An 18,551-nucleotide genomic window follows, 5' to 3' on the forward strand; every position below is an offset into this window, starting at 1 on the left:
CCCGTTTGCTTTATGATTCGCGCATCCCTCATCAGACGAACCCGGCTTCAAATCTTGGTGATTAAGGAATTCGGTTCGTTCTTTCTTTTAGACGTCGAACGGACGATATTATACGACAACGCAGATCCACCGTTGGCGCTGCGTTTGCAACCGATCATCTCCGTTCACAGTGATGGCGACCGCAGGCGACGCCCGATGTGTACGGACGGGATTGTTCTCGTGGGCGATCGGACGGTGGTGCTGGGTCGGGGCAGGTGAAGGCGTGCGAAAGCTAGAAAGCAGGCAGGCATCGACCGTGGTCGGGGGGAATGTTTCTTATCGCGTGGCTGCTCTATTTTAAGTTCCCTCCTCAAGTGTCGAGTACTCTCTCTCGCTCTCTCTCTCTCTCTCTCTCTCTCTCTGACGGTTCTGTGGTGGTTCTTCTGGGCGCCAGGCGGAGGCGGGGAAGAGGCAGGCGTTCTTCGTCCTAAGCCCTAATTTTCCTTTTGTAGGGATCGGTCTCGTGATCGGTTGCGAGCGGTGGGCCGCGCTTCGCCCTCCGAATTTCAGGCATTTGTGGCTGATCTTTTGTTTGTCAGGTGGGAATTTCTAGCTGCCGTTTTTCGTTACGTTCGTAGTCAATTTAGGTGGTGGGTTTTGGTTTTGATCAATGTGTGCTGGTTTGGCTAGAATTCTGATCTCTTCGGCTTTGTGCTTGGTTCGCCACTTGCTGTGATTCTTCAACTTGCTTTTCGTGGTATAGTCGGAACGCTTGGGTTGTCGGGATGGAAGAAAATGATATTCGTTTTCGTCCGCCTCCTTGCCTTTTTGTTTCTAATTGTGACTTTGATCGTTTGAACGCCGCTCATTTTTCTCGTTGTTGGTCGTTCAAAAGTTCTCTTGTAGGCTGGGGTTTGTTGCTTGTTTTGTTTATAAAAGAATTCACTTCTTGGATTCCAAGTTTTCGATAGACAGTTTATGATATTGCGGCTGTCAAAAGCGTGGCCGCTGCGGTGATCTGGAAGAATTTCTTTTACTACGTATGCAGAGTTTTCTGGGTTTATCGATCATTAATCGTTGGAAGGAGAGTCGCTTTGAGAAAACAAGCTTTCACCTTTTTTATTGGAACGAAGCATATTGGACATAGTTTTTTCTTTGCTCTGGTTTTCCTGTAGCGATCAGTTTTTTTAGTAGTTAGAACTGTGATTACTTTTGAATAAGCACATTTTCAATTTAATCTCTCTTTTTAGTCTTGGATACAGAGATTGGCTGGCTTGAATAAATTTAACCCAGAGCGTTGTTTGTTATGACATAAGTAGGTTGAACGATATTTATAGTCGAGAGGCAAAATAATTCAAGTTATAATGGAATCCCAAGAAGCTCCAGCAGTCTCTGCGAAAAGATTGGAGTTGACACCGAAGGCCCTTATCCACCACAAGTATGGTAGAACGGCATGCTATCGTATTGAGGAAGTAAAGCAACATGTTGAAAATGATTGCCCAGGGTTGGTTATTCCGCAGCAGTTCAGGAGTTTGTATCGCTGCCATCTGGATCTTCCAGACTTGTCTTTTACTTCGGATATGTTTCCAAAAAAGAAAGATGCTGAGCAGGCCGCTGCAAAAATTGCTATTGAAAAGGTTTTACGACATGAACCTGCCAAGTCCAGAGTTGGCACTTTAGGATTCTTACATCCTTTTTAACTTTTTAAAACAAACATGAAGATCTTTGAGGCATCTAAATTTTTCTAGCTTTGTTTGCTTATTTTACTAAACAGAATGTAATATGATTTTAGTTCATTACCATTCAATATGATTTTATTTTAAATTAAGTGATTTGAAGTTCTGAAAGTGGCTCTTGTGGAACAAATTACAATCATGAACATTTTGTATTGACATGGGTGTAATTTGATATTGAGGTTCCTGGGTAGTAACTTTAGTTAGCAATGAAGATAGGGGATAAAAAATGAAATCGAAATTGACCGGTGGATCTGGCTTCCTATTAACACTTAGTAAGAAATGAAACTCATAGTGGGGCAAGGACATTTGTACAGTAGCTTCCTTTATTATTTAACCTTTGCAGTCAATTTGTGAAAATCTCTAGACTTTAAGTTCACAGTATTGATATATGTGCATCAAGTATTTTATTTTTCAATTTATAGAACTGTCCTTACTATGCCAAGAATTTTCATAGTCCATATTTGCCAAGTAATTTCTTGTCTAGTCAGCTTACTCTCTTGTGCATAATAACAATGTCAATATGCTATGTTAAAACATGCTTAATGTTATTTAGTTTCAATAACCTTATAACCAAATAACTTTTTGAATATCTTGGGCATGGAAACATCCTTCAATAGTATTTACAACGCTAGCAAGGTAAACAGCCTGCCAACCAGGATTATCGCTTGGCAATTATTGTTCCATTAATTGTGTTTTCACTTTTGTACCTGCCATTCCTAGTTCATAATCTGATGGATGCTTATACTTTTAGCTTTTATAGGTATGTCCTATTTTGACGAGATCATTTGCTTGCAAGGAATTATGAACTCAAACCTTTTCCAGTGATTCCTTTGGTGTTGTTATGATATCTAGGAAGGGAAGGAGATTATGCTATTGAAAATTATGGGTACAATTTGATCTTGAGTTCGAGGTTTAGATCTTGATCCAATACTGGTTTTGACAGCTTGTCAGGGCAGTACAGTACTACTGTGTGGGTATGCAGGGCAATATATATACCCAGGCAGTATGTTGACCTATACTATGTGGTATATGCCGGGCAATATGTATGCCCAGACAGTATGTCGACCTATACTATGTGGTATACGAGATAAATGAATTAAAATGAATATTTATTGGTGGCTAGCTATATAGTGTTTGTATTTGATTCTTCATCTGACCAGTCAATATTGGTTGGGACATACCAGTTTAAGAGTTTTTATCTTCCACATTATGTTCTTCCTGTTGGTTGATGAATATTACGATTCTATTGCTCCTTCATCCTTGTCAACCTTCTTTTCTGTGGCATAAACATATTATTTCTATCTTCAGTGGTCTTATCTTCTTCAGACTTTTAGCAAAGAGTTTTGATATTTGTTTTGATGTAAGAATTAGTACACCTATCTACCCATGCCAAAGCCATAGAAGGACCTGTTGATATAAAGGTTATGACTTATGAGTATGGATTTTATTGATCAGTGTATGTCATGGATGGTATTAAGGATTTATAACATGCACACTTTTAAAGTTTAAGGTGGCAAACGTAAGACTATTAAGTTTGATTGATTTAAACACTTCTATACTGATCTTTTACTGTAAACCCTTCTTTTATCAAGATTTTATGTTTGACAGAATAATTTTAAGAATACCAAGTATATCCTAGTTTTTAACCTTTTTATACTGATTTTTTAACCATAATAATTTTTTTAACCATATATATATTTATATTTATATATAACCCATTGTCACATGATATACACCATCTTTTCAACTAGTAGCTGCTGCTAAGGTTTTTATAACTTTGGGTCCTTGCAGCTGGGTATTCACTCTACGTCTGCAACAAATGATCTTACTCCAGAGGGAGCATCATATGAATTAGTTGCACGCATTTCTGGCTTGTTCACTGATGAGGTTAGTTATGGACCCTAAGCTTTAATTATTTATTTATTATAATAACTGCTTGTGAACTTCTACAGAGTATAGCTTCTCTCAGAATGCGGCTCCGAGTTGCAAAGTTATTTCAAGGGTCTTAATTTTAGATGCCTGCACCATACAAATCGTGGCTTGCAGTAATACCTGCCCATTGGGACATACAGCATGGTCTCTGTGCCAACTGGTCAAACCAATCTTGTTGATCTGTGTTTGGTAGCACACCTCAGTATTGCACAAAACCCATTCTGGTGCGTGCATGTCTCAAAATTATAACCATGGCCTGCTATTTTCTGCACAGCTATTAAGCGCATTGTTCTGGAGCTTCTTTCTCCACTTAGAAAAACAAGTTTGATGCAGCCTATTGGTTAGCATTGGTCTTCCATTTTCTTAGAACTAGCTATTTTTAGGTTTTTAAAGAACTATAATCAAGATTTAAGTATTGGCTGAGAATGTCTGTGTATGGGGTCCCTGATCCGAGATCAAATTTCTGGTAAAGTTTGTCAAGAGAAGTATCAATTTGCTGGTTATGAAAGTATCTTCATTGGGTGTCTTAATTGCAGTTGGACTTTATGTAAAAATGACCCAGATCAGTGCTGATATAGAGCTTTAGATATTAGGTAAAGTCTATGAAATATAACAAAATATGCATCAGGTTACTGCACTGATTATGATGCCCATTTTTGTTGCTCCTTTTGTTCATATTTTATCTCTATTTCTACCATTGTTCTCTTCTTCACCTTCCTAAATTTCTGTGCTGAGATCTTTTTTACTGTAAATTTCCCTTGTATCTGTCTTAATCATTATCTTATTAGTTGAGACTGGAGCACATTATACTGATGTGGCCTCAAGGCAACAATATTGCATCATTTTCTTTGAGTATGGAATACTTATTTGATGGATCTAGAAATAGGAAAATTTGAAATTTATATGTTAGTTGTTGAATGCTACCAAAAGTCTTTTGCGGGGAGAATCAACCATCCTAATTTCATCAATGGAACAACTATTTGCGAGCAAGAATGTTTGAGATCAACCAGAGTCTGATGGAAATTAGCCAAAATCAAAATGAATTGACCAGAATTCATCAGGACCGGATGATGTTCTCACCAATAAATTGATGTCCTAGTTGTGAATTTGAGGTTTCTCAAATAGAATGGTTTGAGCTGCATCCAAATGTACTCAAATAGAATGGTTTGATCTGGATCCAAATGTATTTATTATACTACTAGAAAAGGAGCACCTATGGAGGTATATGAGGAGTCAAGGAGCAGCAATTATGATTAAGATTAAAGTAGATGATGTGACACATGGTGGAATGGATCAGTAGGAGCAGTACTTAGCATTTAGCTTTATGGTGTCATCATTATTTGGCCAGAGTTACATTATTTATATCTATATTGGTATTGCAATCAGGATTTTAATGAGGATAACTTGCTGTTCCAAATAGTATTTAGTAGTATGTTATATTTATTATTGAGTCTGTTCAATATTATGCAGTATCATATTAAGCGCTTGGCCATTTATGCTATTTTATGACATGCAGACTTACTTGCTAGTATGATGGATGGTCTGATCTTATCTCCTGTATAATACTTAATTTGCTTATTCTTAGTGATAAATATTACTGCAGAACAACTGCCTGTTATTGTACATTGTTTATACTAAACAAAATTTCTAACTTGCATTCAAATGGATGATGTCATGATAAAAATGCTAAAAAATTCCTTCACATTTCTTATTGTCAAATATTTTTTTGGTAATTTAATATTGACTGTATCATTGCTGGCCAATATTCATTCCAATTTTAAGATTGTAAACCGTGTGACAATTGTGTTCGACATAAGCCTATGGTTTACGTCTTGGTACTTGTGTTTTATGCTCCTCTTTCTTCTTTTTGAGCCACAATTTTTTCTTATATCTTATTAGGTTAAATTGCTTTTAGTGGCATTTTTGTTGGATAGAAAGATCTTTCATATTGAATGATATCTGAGAAATGATATAGCGAAACAATAAACTTCACCACATAAGATTTTCTATAAATCAATGAATGGCTTCAAGAGGGTTTTTGGTGAGCAATTAAAATCAACAATGGGTTCAATGAGATAAAGACAGAAAATGATATTATTTTTTCCTTTTTATATTGTGCTTTCTCTTAAACTTTTCCCCATCTATATAAAACAAATGTCACATTGTTTATTTTAATTTGTGAATGCAAGTTCAGAGTTGAATGATAGGACTCAACAATATGTACCTAATAAGTAAGGATGTCACATTGTTTATTTTCCTTCTCAGGATATTCGTAGGCATATGAGTAAGGATGGCTGGCTTAAGTGGCATGAACTATCTATATAAAACATTGAAAGATTGTTTGGTTTTCATAGTTTGGCATGGCAAAATGAAGATATCAAGAATGACATATATGCTGCACAAGTGATCTGATGTAGGCTGCGTTTGATTTGGTGTAGGTTGAGTAGATGTGATGTATTTTCTTAAATATATTTTTTATTTTTTAAAAACAGGATTCAGATCATGTTTTATATATTTTTTAGAATTTATTAAGTGGTTCAAATTGTTTACAGAAAGTTGGCTGGTTTAAGCAGTATCCTTGTCTATATATAAAAGCCCTTGATCTAGATTAGGCTTAGAGAAGGAGATGATTATAGTTGCTCTTTCCTACAAAACTTCTGTGCTTGAAACAAGGATTGAAATACCGTACCGTACCAGTGTTTCGAGCTTGGCTCGGTATGGTATGGTACCGTGTACCGAGCGGTACACCAGGGCGTACCGAGTGGTACACCTAATTTAGGTGTAAAATCATCCAAAAATATCTGAAAATAAAAAAAAAGAGAATACATACTTCTAATTAAAGAAAGAGAATACATACCTTTTGATTAGAAAGTTCTTCCTCTTAATCTTCCTAAATTACCCTTGATTCAATTCACAAATCATTGTTTTGTATAGTTTAGGAGAGCGCAAATATGAGAAAAAAAGAGTTTGAGATAGTTTAAGTCTTTAAAAGAGTATGAGAGTGAAATAGGAGAGAAGAAGAGTTTAAAAACCTATGAGAAAGGGCTCTAACAGTCAATTTGACCGTTGGAGCATTGTTACAGAGTGGTAACGGTCGAAATTTCGACCGTTACCGCCCAATATAACCCCGTATCGTCCGATACGGGGCAATGTTAAGCGTTCCGCCCGGTACCGAGCGGTCTGCGTACCGATATACTGTCGGACCAGTACGTACCACCCGTACCGGACGGTATTATTCGAAACTGTATACCTTGGCTTGAAACAATTCTATGGATACTATTAATAGCCCATCAATTTAAAAACTTTAAAGTATGTGACTAGACTAAAAAAATTGAGATGTATACTGGAATCTAAGACAAAAGAAATGTTTTAGTGTTGGCCAGAGTCTTTCCTAATATTTCATTTACGTGCTCTCTTTCTCTATTGGTTTTACTCACTCAATTTTTTCTCTTGACCCATTTTGCTCATCAGCAAAACCCCATTGTGTTCCAGCATAATCAGTCTTCAAACCGATCCTTGCTTAGTAATTTGATTGACAAAAGCAAGTCTCATCCATGTCACTAAATCTCTCTTGCTATGCACTAAATTACTCCAGTAGTAACAAGATTTGATCGATCCTTTCAGTTCTATTATGTCAATACTAATTACTACCATTGTGGGATTATGGCTAGCTAGAAGTATAAATGTTTGAACAGTTTTGATCACTTGAAATTAAAGCAATAAACCTGTTAACTCTTTCTGTTTGCTTGACATGAAATGTTTGTGCATTCTAACATTTGTTATATAGATTTGAATAAAATCACTGTCTTCTTCTTTATGTATATGGTGTCTATAACTACTAACAGACAGTGCAATTTTTTATGTTTAATTGATAGTTCCTTTCATCAACTCATCCATTAACTGGTCATTTTGGAGTTGCATTTGGAGTGATGAGAGAGCACTTTGGTATGATTCCCATATCTGCCATTACCACATGCGATGTAAAGGTTCATAATTTATGTAAAGTCATCAATTCCAAGGCAGAATCAGATCCTCTCTTGGTTTCATCACTCATCTTGAACGCTGCCAGAAAGTGTTCTTCCCTATGTACAGCTACTGATGAATTATGGATATGGAAGGAAGCTCCATATTCTCCTGAGGCTATAGCATCAGTAATTAATCATCATTCAGAGTCTCTAGGGTGTGTACAGATAGAAGCATTACGTATTCCCTGCTCTATTGAAGAAAATGTTGAAGCACTGACCCTTGACGTCTCTAATGAACATTACTACTTGGATTTAATTGCTCAGAAGTTGAATGTCAAGGATTCTTCTCGGGTTCTTGTTTCAAGGTGTATAAAATAGTAAAATATAAGACAGTTTGTCTTTCAGTACTTTTTTGTTGCTTGGGTTTAAAAATGGATAGTTGAGCTTGGTTATCAATTTTTTTGCTATTTCAGGACAGTTGGCAAGGCTTCTTCAGAGATGAAGGTATACTTCCCCTATCCAGAAGTTCCTCACTTTTCAGATTCTTCATCTGGTCTTAAGACAAGTTCAGAAGGTAAAGTGAGTATTGAACCAATAATTAATCAAAGAGCTTCATATCTCTCTGGCCAAGATATATATGGAGATGCCATCTTAGCTAACATTGGATACACATGGAAGTCTCCATATCTTTTCTATGAAGATGTCTCTCTATGTACCTATTACAGGTCTGTCCTGGCTAGTTGATGCTTCTCTTTGTGCTTCTTATTTCTGTTACCTATTTCATCCTGAAACATTGTTGAGTTTTCTCACAGAACACAAGTTATCATCATATTTTGTTAGAGTTATATTGTGCAGAACTAGCAGTTCACATAAATTTGCAGCAACAGTACTAGAACTTTATTGATATTTATCTATCACGATTAAATTCAAACAGCCTATATTACTACCAATAAATATTGAAGCAAAGACAAATGCCGCATCTTGAGCAGCACATGGATTGGTTTTCATTTTTTATGATCCCATGACTCCACAGCTTTGTGCTATTTGTGCTGCTGAACAACAGGTTTTTGGTGATCTGATTAATTGTAGTAACCTCCATCGAATTTACTCTGTTTTCTTTTTCAGTATCATTTGACTGAATGATGTATACATTTTTGCCGTGTTTTTAGCCTCTCATGTCACTGTACCATTGTTGTCTGAGGTCCTTGGTGTTTTGTTCTGTATTTTCCAGGATGCTTCTTGCAAAGTTCCCTGATGGGCACTATAAGTTATCTAGAGAAGCAATTCTTGCAGCTGAATTACCCACTGCGTACACTGGGCGTTCAAACTGGAAGGGCCTTGCCCCAAGGGATCTCCTCTATGCTTTTTGCCGTCTACACAAGTTCTCAGAGCCTGTTTTTTCTATTACAAGAATTAATGCAGATGCTTCCTTATCAGTTACTCAAAGGAAATCTAATTCATCAAAGCCAACTGATGAAGTTGATATTGCAAATGGAGATGTTTCTGATGTTGGGGAAAAAAACCTGGACAACTCGAGTATTTTCAGGTGCGAAGTGAAGATACTGTCAAGAAGACTGGAACCAATAGTTGAAGGTTCTTTTACTGATACTTACAGGAAAGAGTCTGATGCCATTCAGTGTTCTGCATTAAAAGTTCTTCTTTGGTTTGACAAGTACTTTAAACAACTAGACATGCCTGTGGAGGTATTGTCCTCTTCTGGACATGCTCATGGTATTATCGTGCATGCAGAAAATCTTTCTCATGAATTTGCTATGTGCTCATCTATTTTCGGATCTACGAAGAATGACAACCTAAGAGAGTGTAGTTCACTGGAATCATTTTGCAAGTATTATCCAAACAGGAAAGAGGAGAATGGAATGGTTGTTTTAAATATTGAAGGTCCAGATTCTGGTGTCTTCCCATCGCCTGGATCTTTAATATGCATAAGTTATGCTGTTGCATTGGTAAAGATTGGAGATCCTGTAAAAGATCACTTGGAAGGTAAAGATGAGTTTGAGTTTGAGGTAGGGACTGATGCTGTAATCCACCAGCTTGAAGCATGTGCAACTCAGTTGTCTGTCAATCAATCTGCACATTTTGTCATAGACATGCCTTCTAGGGACCTGATATTGGCTGCAGCTGGCGACGCTATTAAAGATCTTTCTAAGCTACCTCTGTGTGAGTTATACCCTACCTTGTGTGTATATTGATTTACTGATAGCAATAAACAAAGTGGGATATACATACATTCCCTTTTTGTAGACAATTGCTTTCTGGAGTACTCAGTAAAGGTTTTGCGGGTACCTGAACCTTTAGAAGACAGAATGGAGAAGGCTTTGTTCAGTCCTTCTCTATCAAAACAGCGCATTGAGTTTGCAGTTCAGCACATCAATGAATGTAGTGCTGCCACTTTGGTATTAGCTTGATCTTTGTCCTTTGCTTTCCTAGATTTATAGTGCTTATTGAGATTGATGTTGTGATTTCTAATGCAGGTGGATTTTGGATGTGGATCAGGTAGCCTGCTTAATTCTTTATTGGAGCATACAACGACTTTAGAGAAGATTGTTGGTGTGGATATCTCTCAGAAGAGCCTTGCACGTGCTGCAAAGGTAACCTATGTGGTCTATGGACATGTTAAATTGTCTATTTTTTTTCGAAAGATATAGTCATAGTTGTTCAGCCTGTTAGTAGAATGATTTGATAACCTCATGTATATGTTTTAGCTCATTTGAATTTTGGGCTTTCACCTTTCAGTTGTCCATGATACATAATTGCAATTTTATGGTCACTTAACCATTGTATACTCTGACATTTCCAGATTTTACATCAAAAGCTAAGCCTAAATTCTGGCGTGCCCACAAGCATCAGACAAGCTGTGCTTTATGATGGATCGATTACGGTTTATGACTCCCGTTTATCTGGGTTTGACATTGGCACTTGTTTAGAGGTACTGACCATTCAGACCACTCTTTACTCTTTAAATCAGAAGGGAGAAATTACACATGAAGCATCCTAAATGGTCCGAGTATTGCCTTGTTCTTGATGGAATGAAGTCAATGTGATTATCATGAGTAACGTTGTTTGTTATTTGCAGGCATCAAATCTTCCATTGTTATGGATATCCTTTTATGCACAAGGCAGTATAATCTCTGAGTAGGAGTTGCATTTTCTGCAGGCACTAGCAAATGTAGTGTTATTTATATTTGGAAGAAATTTCTGGTATACCCCTGCTAAGTGTCGGAATGTTGTTCCACCAAAAATCCAAATATCGTATATGATCCTGCAAACTCAAATATTTTTTTTATGCTCTTGAGTAAGATCCCAATTTGACTCATTTGGAACCATTAGGCTAATTTATATTTGCAAATAAAGGGTTCTAAAAAGCCCTAATGTGTGCAATGTCAGGTGCACAAATGGGGGTCTTTATGGTTTGATGTAGGAGATTTGACTTTTGGAAGAGTAAATAGGATATTATGATAGTTCCAAAGATGCATCACAAGTTTTCCTTGTATCTATAATCCTACTCTGCAGAAGCACTAGTGAAAAATCTAGCTATGCCTAGCAACTTTCAAAGGCAAAGTAGGATTCATGATAGGAATTGGGTTATATGGATATTTTTTCTTGGAATTACCTGAAATTGTTCAGATCAATTGGATTGGCTGAAATTGGGTGGCTATTAGTAGCAAATCAGCCATGTTTGGCTAGATTGGCTGAGCCAATCCAATTTCAATGGCCCCCCAAGAAATTGTTCCTGTGGTCAACACCAGTGTTAATTTGGATCAATCAACCTTGCAAACCTGCAAGTAATTGTAGATCTTCGTTATAACTCATTGAAGATGTTTGGAAGAGTTTATTTGGATTGAATCAGTCTTCTTTTATGCCATTTTCATGTATATGCATTGCTTAAGGATGTGGTCGAAATTAGAACTTAATTCAGAAAGCTCTTTTTAATAAACTGCCAAGTTTCTGTGAGTTGGAACACTGGTAAGCTAATTTGCCTTTCTGCATGACGTGTTGTATCATTAAGAAATTCCTATATATATATGGTTATAGAACAGAACTTTTTGAATTTCCATAGGCAGAGGTGTTTACTTACCGTACTAATATAATGCCAACCTACTGCAGGTGATTGAGCATATGGAAGAAGATCAGGCATTCTTATTTGGTGATGTTGTGTTGAGTTCTTTCTGCCCAAGAATACTCGTAGTTTCAACACCCAACTATGAGTACAACTCCATTCTTCAGAGATCAGCTGTGCCCACCACGGAAGAGAATACAGCACCTTGCAAGTTTCGCAACCATGATCACAAGTTCGAGTGGACAAGAGAGCAGTTTGAATGTTGGGCCACTGATATTGCACTTAGGCACAACTATAGTGTTGAATTTAGTGGGGTTGGTGGATCATCAGATGTGGAACCAGGTTTTGCTTCGCAGATCGCCATCTTCAGAAGAAGCTCTTTCAATACAGCAGAAACATACTTCAAAACAGAGGACTCATCTCAACCCTATGAACTAATATGGGAATGGGCTGACAGGTTTTGATCTTCTCTCTAAGAATTTGACTGAGTTTTCCAGACAACTAATTAGCAATTTTTTTATTTCAAGCACACCACAGCCAACATTTGAAGTAGAAGTCGAGAGGTCAGCTGAGAGTGTTCGGAGTGACCTGGGAGAAACGAATGAGGAGAGACTTCATTTGGGGATGAAAAGGATGAGGCAGTCCAGTCCACCACTCTCCACCGCAACAGAGATGCACAAATCAAAGGATCCGATGATGAGTCATACTAGTTGAGCCTAATCGAATTGAATTGAACCCAGTGAAGCATGTAGTTGATTCTATGTTAGATCAGCAATATTACCACCTTATACCTCCCAAATGACAAAGTTTGTATATGCAAATTCAGGTTTTTGTTTTTTCCTCACTTTTTGTTGAGCATTTAGTAGTCTACAGGAGTTGGAACAGATCACAGTTGTTCCTGAAGTCTACTTCTTAGGGGCAACAATGAAAACAGATGTGCAGCGGAGCTACATGTAGTAACTTGATTTATGAATGACTAGCATAGATAGGGTTGGAATCGCAGCCTCTCTCTTCCTGGAGATCATACTAAATCAATTATCCATGTCATAAAACGCAGGACCATTTTATGTTCTCTCTTGTTTCAGCAAATTTATAGTGTACGGGGCTTTTTCCACTTATGACACATGATACTTTTCCAATATTGCGGGTTTAATCGATTAGTTGGATTGTCCATTTGTTTGCTCAATGACTTTGACTGTAGATTATAAATCTTGATCCAGAGTTTATCTCTATAAGAAAGATTATTTTATTTTATTTTATTTTATCCTCTTATGTTATCATTCTCTTTCACTCTTATGTTACCATTGTCTCACTTTCATCTATCAATTAATCTCGCTGTTATTGTCCTTTCTTTCTTTGTTTTCAACACCGTTCTTTTCACAATAATTCTTTTATCATCTCACATCATGTGCTGCTGTTCTATTTTATTTTATTTTATTTTTTCCTCTTATGTTATTATTCTCTCGCTTTCACTCTTATGTTATCATTGTCTCACTTTCATCTATCAATTAATCTTGCTGTTGTTGTCCTTTCTTTCCTTTTTTTCAACCCGGTTACTGTCACAATAATTCTTTTATCATCTCACATCATGCGCTGCTGATCTATTTTCTGATAATAAACTAATAGATATTTGACTATGTTTCGGTTATCAAATCTCATGAAAATAAAACAAAATTTAATTTATATCGAATCTGTAGTCCAATTAGTGGCTGGCTCCATATTTCATTTCGGTTCGGATAACTATGTTTTGTGTGAAAGAGAATGATTTGAATTATCAATGATGTAGTTATTTGAATGGGCTACAATCTACGTGAAAGATTGTGAATTTAATCTTGATAAGAAATATATTAATCATTATACAAGGAAAAAATCTATATCAACCTCCACCCATATGCTCATATGGATAAAAATATAAAATAGGTTGTTTGAGCCAACCTCTATTGCCCACGTGTGGACAAAATACCAAGAGAAGCGATTATAGGTTATCTCTTCCGAGATCAAGTATAAAAGATAATCCCTGGCGCTACGCTAAGAGGTTCTCTTTCCGAAAAATACCTATACACACAAAGAGATCTCGATCACTAACTTGAGCGTCGGATGGACTGGGTCGAGAAATTTCCCCTAACATCAATCTTGGTGCAGGTACCACCTCGGACACTCCTGTGCCCTCAGGTTTGGACCATTTCGGGTTGACTCAGATGTCAATGATGATTTGTCTTAATATTTTGACACTAGAAGGATGACCTAATATCATAAGAATATCCACCTGCTAACCCTCTCAAAAAAATGCTCCAATGAGGAGGCCCTACCTCCAACTCACAACACTTTTACTCAAGGGGACAACTACTCTCCTTCCCACATATGGATGCATTCATTTCGGCATGGACGCCGATGAGATACTGACATCTATTTAATTACTTAGGCCTTTCGCCCCGAAGGACAACCTTAAGCCACCTACTTATCCCCACCGAGTTATTTTTAAATCTCACCCAAAATGTGTAGATACTAATTGGCATGATGCAGGTTATCGCCTAGTTCCTACCTCAGTTAGACCAATAAGTAATGCCACCATCTCAATCGTGATCAGTACCTCAACTGCCATTGGCACCAACGCTTGTCAAGATTCCTCTTCCTGATGTAGTGCCAACATCTCAAGATCGCCCAAGGCCTATGGAACCATCGAATGAGGAAATTCCTCGCTCTCCAACTACAATTCGATACACCGCCACACCATCGCTCTGATCTGCTTGAATTTGTGACCTAATCTGCTGATTTGATGGATGAATCGCTGAGGATCCAACTATGACAAATAGACAACGTTTAGAAAAGATATAATAAGAGTTCCAGCTATCCCGAGGGGAAAGGCTGGACAACTCCACCTTGAGTCAGTCCTCATTCGCTCAGAACATATAGGAGAAGCAAATAATAATGAACTTTCACCTCCTATCATCATAGGACTTTGATGGTAGCATCGACCTGATAGAGCCCACTACCTTTCATGCCTATATGTAGTTGTATGACACCTGGAATGCCCTAATATGCCACGCCTTCCCGACAACGTTAAGAGGCCCAATATGAGAATGGTACACTTGCTTGAAGCCTCTCAAAGTCAGCCTCCTTCACGTAGCTTGCAAAGAAGTTCGAGTTCTACTTTCTTGGGAATGTGCACCGAAGCCATTGGCGATAATACTTCTTAGACTCAAGCAACGGGACAAAAAAAACACTCTCCGACTTTGTTACTCGATTTGCAAATGAGATTCAAGGCGTGCAAGAAGCTCATCCATTAATTGTAATACAAGCCTTCATGATGGGACTCAAGCGCTCTCACATTTTTTTATTGTTATTGGAGAGGCCACTAGTGATGATGCTTGAGGTACTCTAGAGGGTCAACCAATACACTATTGTGGAGACAATGGCCTTAAGTAAGCACAAGGAGATGCATAAAAAGGCCAAGGAAAAATGTGCTTGAGGCATATGAGTATGAAAAACCTAACTTGCACCAAGATAAATCTGCTACAATGGAAGCTAGGGAAAAATGCGCTTGAGATGCGTGAGTTGGAAAAACCCGACTTACACAAAGAGAAATTCATTATGGCGGAGGCACAGGGCGAAATATGGTTGAGGCATATGAGTTAGAAAAACTTGACTTGTGCCAAGAGAAATTCGCTACAGTGAAAGTATAATGCAAAATTCGCTATGGCGGAGGGACAAAGTGAAATGTGCTCAAGGTATGTAAGTTAGAAAAACCTGACCTAGAAATATGCTATGGCAAAAGTGTATGGCGAAATACGACTAAGATATATGAGTTAGAAAAACTTGACTCGCGTGAGAAGAAATCCATCACGATAGAGGTACATGTGAAATGTGCTCAAGACACATGAGTTGGGAAAACCTAACCTACGTGAGAAGAAGTCCACCACAGTGGATGCATATGCCAAATGCACCCGAGATACGTGAGTCAGGAAAACTTGACCCGCGTGAGAAGAATTCCACTATGGAAAAGGTGCAAGATGAAATATGCTTGAGAGACATGAGTCAAGAAAACTTGGCCTACATGAGAAGAAATTCGCCATGATAGAAGAATATGGCTGAATGTGCTGGAGATGCATGAGTTAGGAAAACTCATCTCATATTAGAAGAAATCCGTCACGACAAAGGTATAAGACAAAATGTGCCTAAGATGTATAGGTCATGAAAACCCAACTTACGCCAAGAGAAATCCGCTACAGCAAAAGTGTAGGGCGAAATGCACCTAAGCCGTGTGGGTGAGGAAAACCCAACTCACGTCAAAAGAAATATATTATGATAGAGGTACAAGGCGAAATATATCTAAAGTATATGAGTCGGAAAAACCCGACTCATGCTAAGAGAAATCCACTATGGTAGAAGCATAGGGTAAAACGCGCTTGAGATCCATGAGAAGAAATCTATCATGGCAAAGGCAAAGGCGAAATGTGCTCAAGACTCATGAGTTAAGAAAACTCGACCCGCGTGAGAAGAAATTCGTCACTATGGAGGTATAGGTCAAATGTGCCCAAGACACGTGAGTCGAAATAACTCAACCCATATGAGAAAAAATCCACCATGGTAAAGGTGTAGGGCAAAATGTGCTCGAGATATGTGAGACAAAAAAACCTAACTTGCGTGAGAAGAAATCCATCACAACGAAGGCATAGGTCCAATGTGTTTGAGACAGGTGAGTCAGGAAAACTCGTCTCACGTAAGAAGAAATCCGTCATGGTGGAGGCATAAGGCAAAATGTGTCTGAGGTGTGTGAGTTGAGAAAACCTAACCCACACTAAGAAAAATCCACTACGATAGAAGTGCAGGATGAAATGCGCTCGAGGTGTGTGGGTTGAGAAAACCTGACCCGTGCCAAGAGAAATTCACTACAACAGAGGCATAAGACGAAATGTGCCCATGATATATAAGTCGAGAAAACTCGACCAGCGATAAGAAAATCTGCTATGGTAGAAACATATGGAGAAATGCACCTGAGGTGTATGAGTTGGGAAAACCCAACCCACGCGAAAAAAAATCTACTATGGTGGAAGCATAGGGGGAAATGCGCTTGGGGCTTGTGAGCTGAGAAGACATGACTTATGTGAGAAGAAATCTATCATAGTGGAGGTATAAGTCAAATGTGCCCGAGATGCATTGGTCAGGAAAAGTCGACCCACCCATGTGAGAAGAAATCTTTTACAGTAGAAGCATAAGGCAAAATGTGCTCGATCTCGGTTACTAACTTAAATTTTGGAGAGATCGGATAAAGAAATTTTCCTCGATATCACCTCAAAGTCGTCTTGGATACTCCTATACCCTTGAGATTGAATCGTGTTGGATTAATTAAGACCTCGACAATGATTTTTCTTAACAGCCGCCCTCCTCTTTCCTACAGCTTTCTCACGTAGAGAACAGTCGTGATTCAAAGATAAGCAGTTGGTGTAGAACGGGAAGTTATTCTGTTCTTCGACAAAGAAAAAGATTCATCCCACATCATCAGTAGGAAGCTAGAAAGAAGCTGCTGATGTTGACTTCACACCCCGAATAATTATCATGTGATCTAACCAGGAGAAGTTGCAAGTATAATATGCATGAAGCATCAGCCACCAAACGAAAGTGATAATAAAATAAATATGCTTTCTGGAAAGCACACTTCATTTTCTATTTCATATTAGCATGGACTTCATCCAAACGTGTTAGCAGTGACGGTCGATGTCTTGAAAGCAGAAGATGTTATCCGGTTTGATGTACCAATGAATATCGTTTGGCATGATTGGTATGTATTGGTATGATAGAGCTTTATCAATTATTTTTTATTGAGCTTTATCATTTTTTATTGGTATGTATTGGTATGATTGGTATGTACCATTGTACCAATCAATACGTCAATCATTTTTTATTGAGCTTTATCAATTATTTGACCCGTATTAGGTTATACTAGATGATAACAATCGAAATCTGATCATTACCGATCTTATCAGTCGCGATGCTAAGATTGACATATTTCAAACGGTCAATTTAACCATTTGAGATTTAGGAAAAGATTTTTCAACTAATTTAAATCATTTTCTTTCTCCTCTTTCGACTCATTTCACTTTCTTAATTCCTTGAACTCTTTTAAATTTTTTTTACTCATATCTCTTTTTTATTCTCATATTTTTACTTTTCTAAACTCAGCAAAACATATAGTGTATCAATACACTATGTCGTAAGATTAATTTTAGGATTGAGTTTGACAAACATATCATATTAATGTACATATACATAGAATCGAGTATCATAATCCATCACTTGTAAAGTCTCGTCATTCTTTTTAGTAATAAAACTAAATATATCTATCGATTGATTACTTAGTTCATTTGAATCTTAAAGTTTAAGTTATATAAAAAAATAATCTAATAATTTAAATTTTTTTACAGATAATTTAATATTATCGGAAGAACGATTCGAAACATATCATAAAACTACTCCTTAATAATTTTTTGAGCGTGACATAGGCTCAAGACACTAAAATAATTCATGCAAATAAACTGCATGTCGAATAAGAAAAAAGAAAAAGAGATTATGCATCTATATTTCTTTCTTCCCGTTTTCCATTCTAGTCATTGAATGATAGATTGACTTAATGATGAGATCTCTAATCTCTTTGTATTAATATATATCGGGCCAAAAGGAGAATGGATTGTGTCAATCCTCCAACGACAGCAGTCAAAGGCAGACCAAAAACATGTAAATGATCCATTCAGTCTCTTCCCTTTTTGACATATCAAAACATTGCACTACCTCAAACAGGTGCTGCCAAGATAATTGGAATCATCCAATACAGGGAAATGGGTTGATGAGAAATAATCTTGGAAA

General features: G+C 37.4%; 1 protein-coding gene across 3 annotated transcripts; it reads left to right on the forward strand.

Annotated features, from left to right (window-relative positions):
- The first annotated feature begins 320 nt into the window (after nt 1–320).
- Nucleotides 321–12,692, forward strand: LOC135580790 (small RNA 2'-O-methyltransferase-like). 3 transcript variants are annotated; one of them, XM_065093514.1, is made up of 12 exons: nt 321–360; nt 492–578; nt 1,299–1,616; nt 3,507–3,602; nt 7,523–7,977; nt 8,086–8,337; nt 8,844–9,790; nt 9,875–10,026; nt 10,105–10,221; nt 10,431–10,559; nt 11,738–12,147; nt 12,218–12,692. In XM_065093514.1, the coding sequence occupies exons 3-12, from the start codon at nt 1,344–1,346 to the stop codon at nt 12,402–12,404; spliced, it is 3,018 nt and encodes a 1,005-aa protein (XP_064949586.1). In that variant the 5' UTR covers nt 321–360; nt 492–578; nt 1,299–1,343; the 3' UTR covers nt 12,405–12,692. The 3 variants fall into 3 exon arrangements, with proteins under 3 accessions (XP_064949586.1, XP_064949587.1, XP_064949589.1); XM_065093515.1 differs by having other exon boundaries at nt 337–578; nt 12,228–12,385; XM_065093517.1 differs by lacking the exons at nt 321–360; nt 492–578; nt 1,299–1,616; nt 3,507–3,602 and adding an exon at nt 3,734–3,871.
- Nucleotides 12,693–18,551: the final 5,859 nt, after the last annotated feature.

The sequence above is a fragment of the Musa acuminata genome, chromosome BXJ2-1 (assembly GCF_036884655.1).
Source record: "Musa acuminata AAA Group cultivar baxijiao chromosome BXJ2-1, Cavendish_Baxijiao_AAA, whole genome shotgun sequence".
NCBI lineage: Eukaryota > Viridiplantae > Streptophyta > Magnoliopsida > Zingiberales > Musaceae > Musa > Musa acuminata.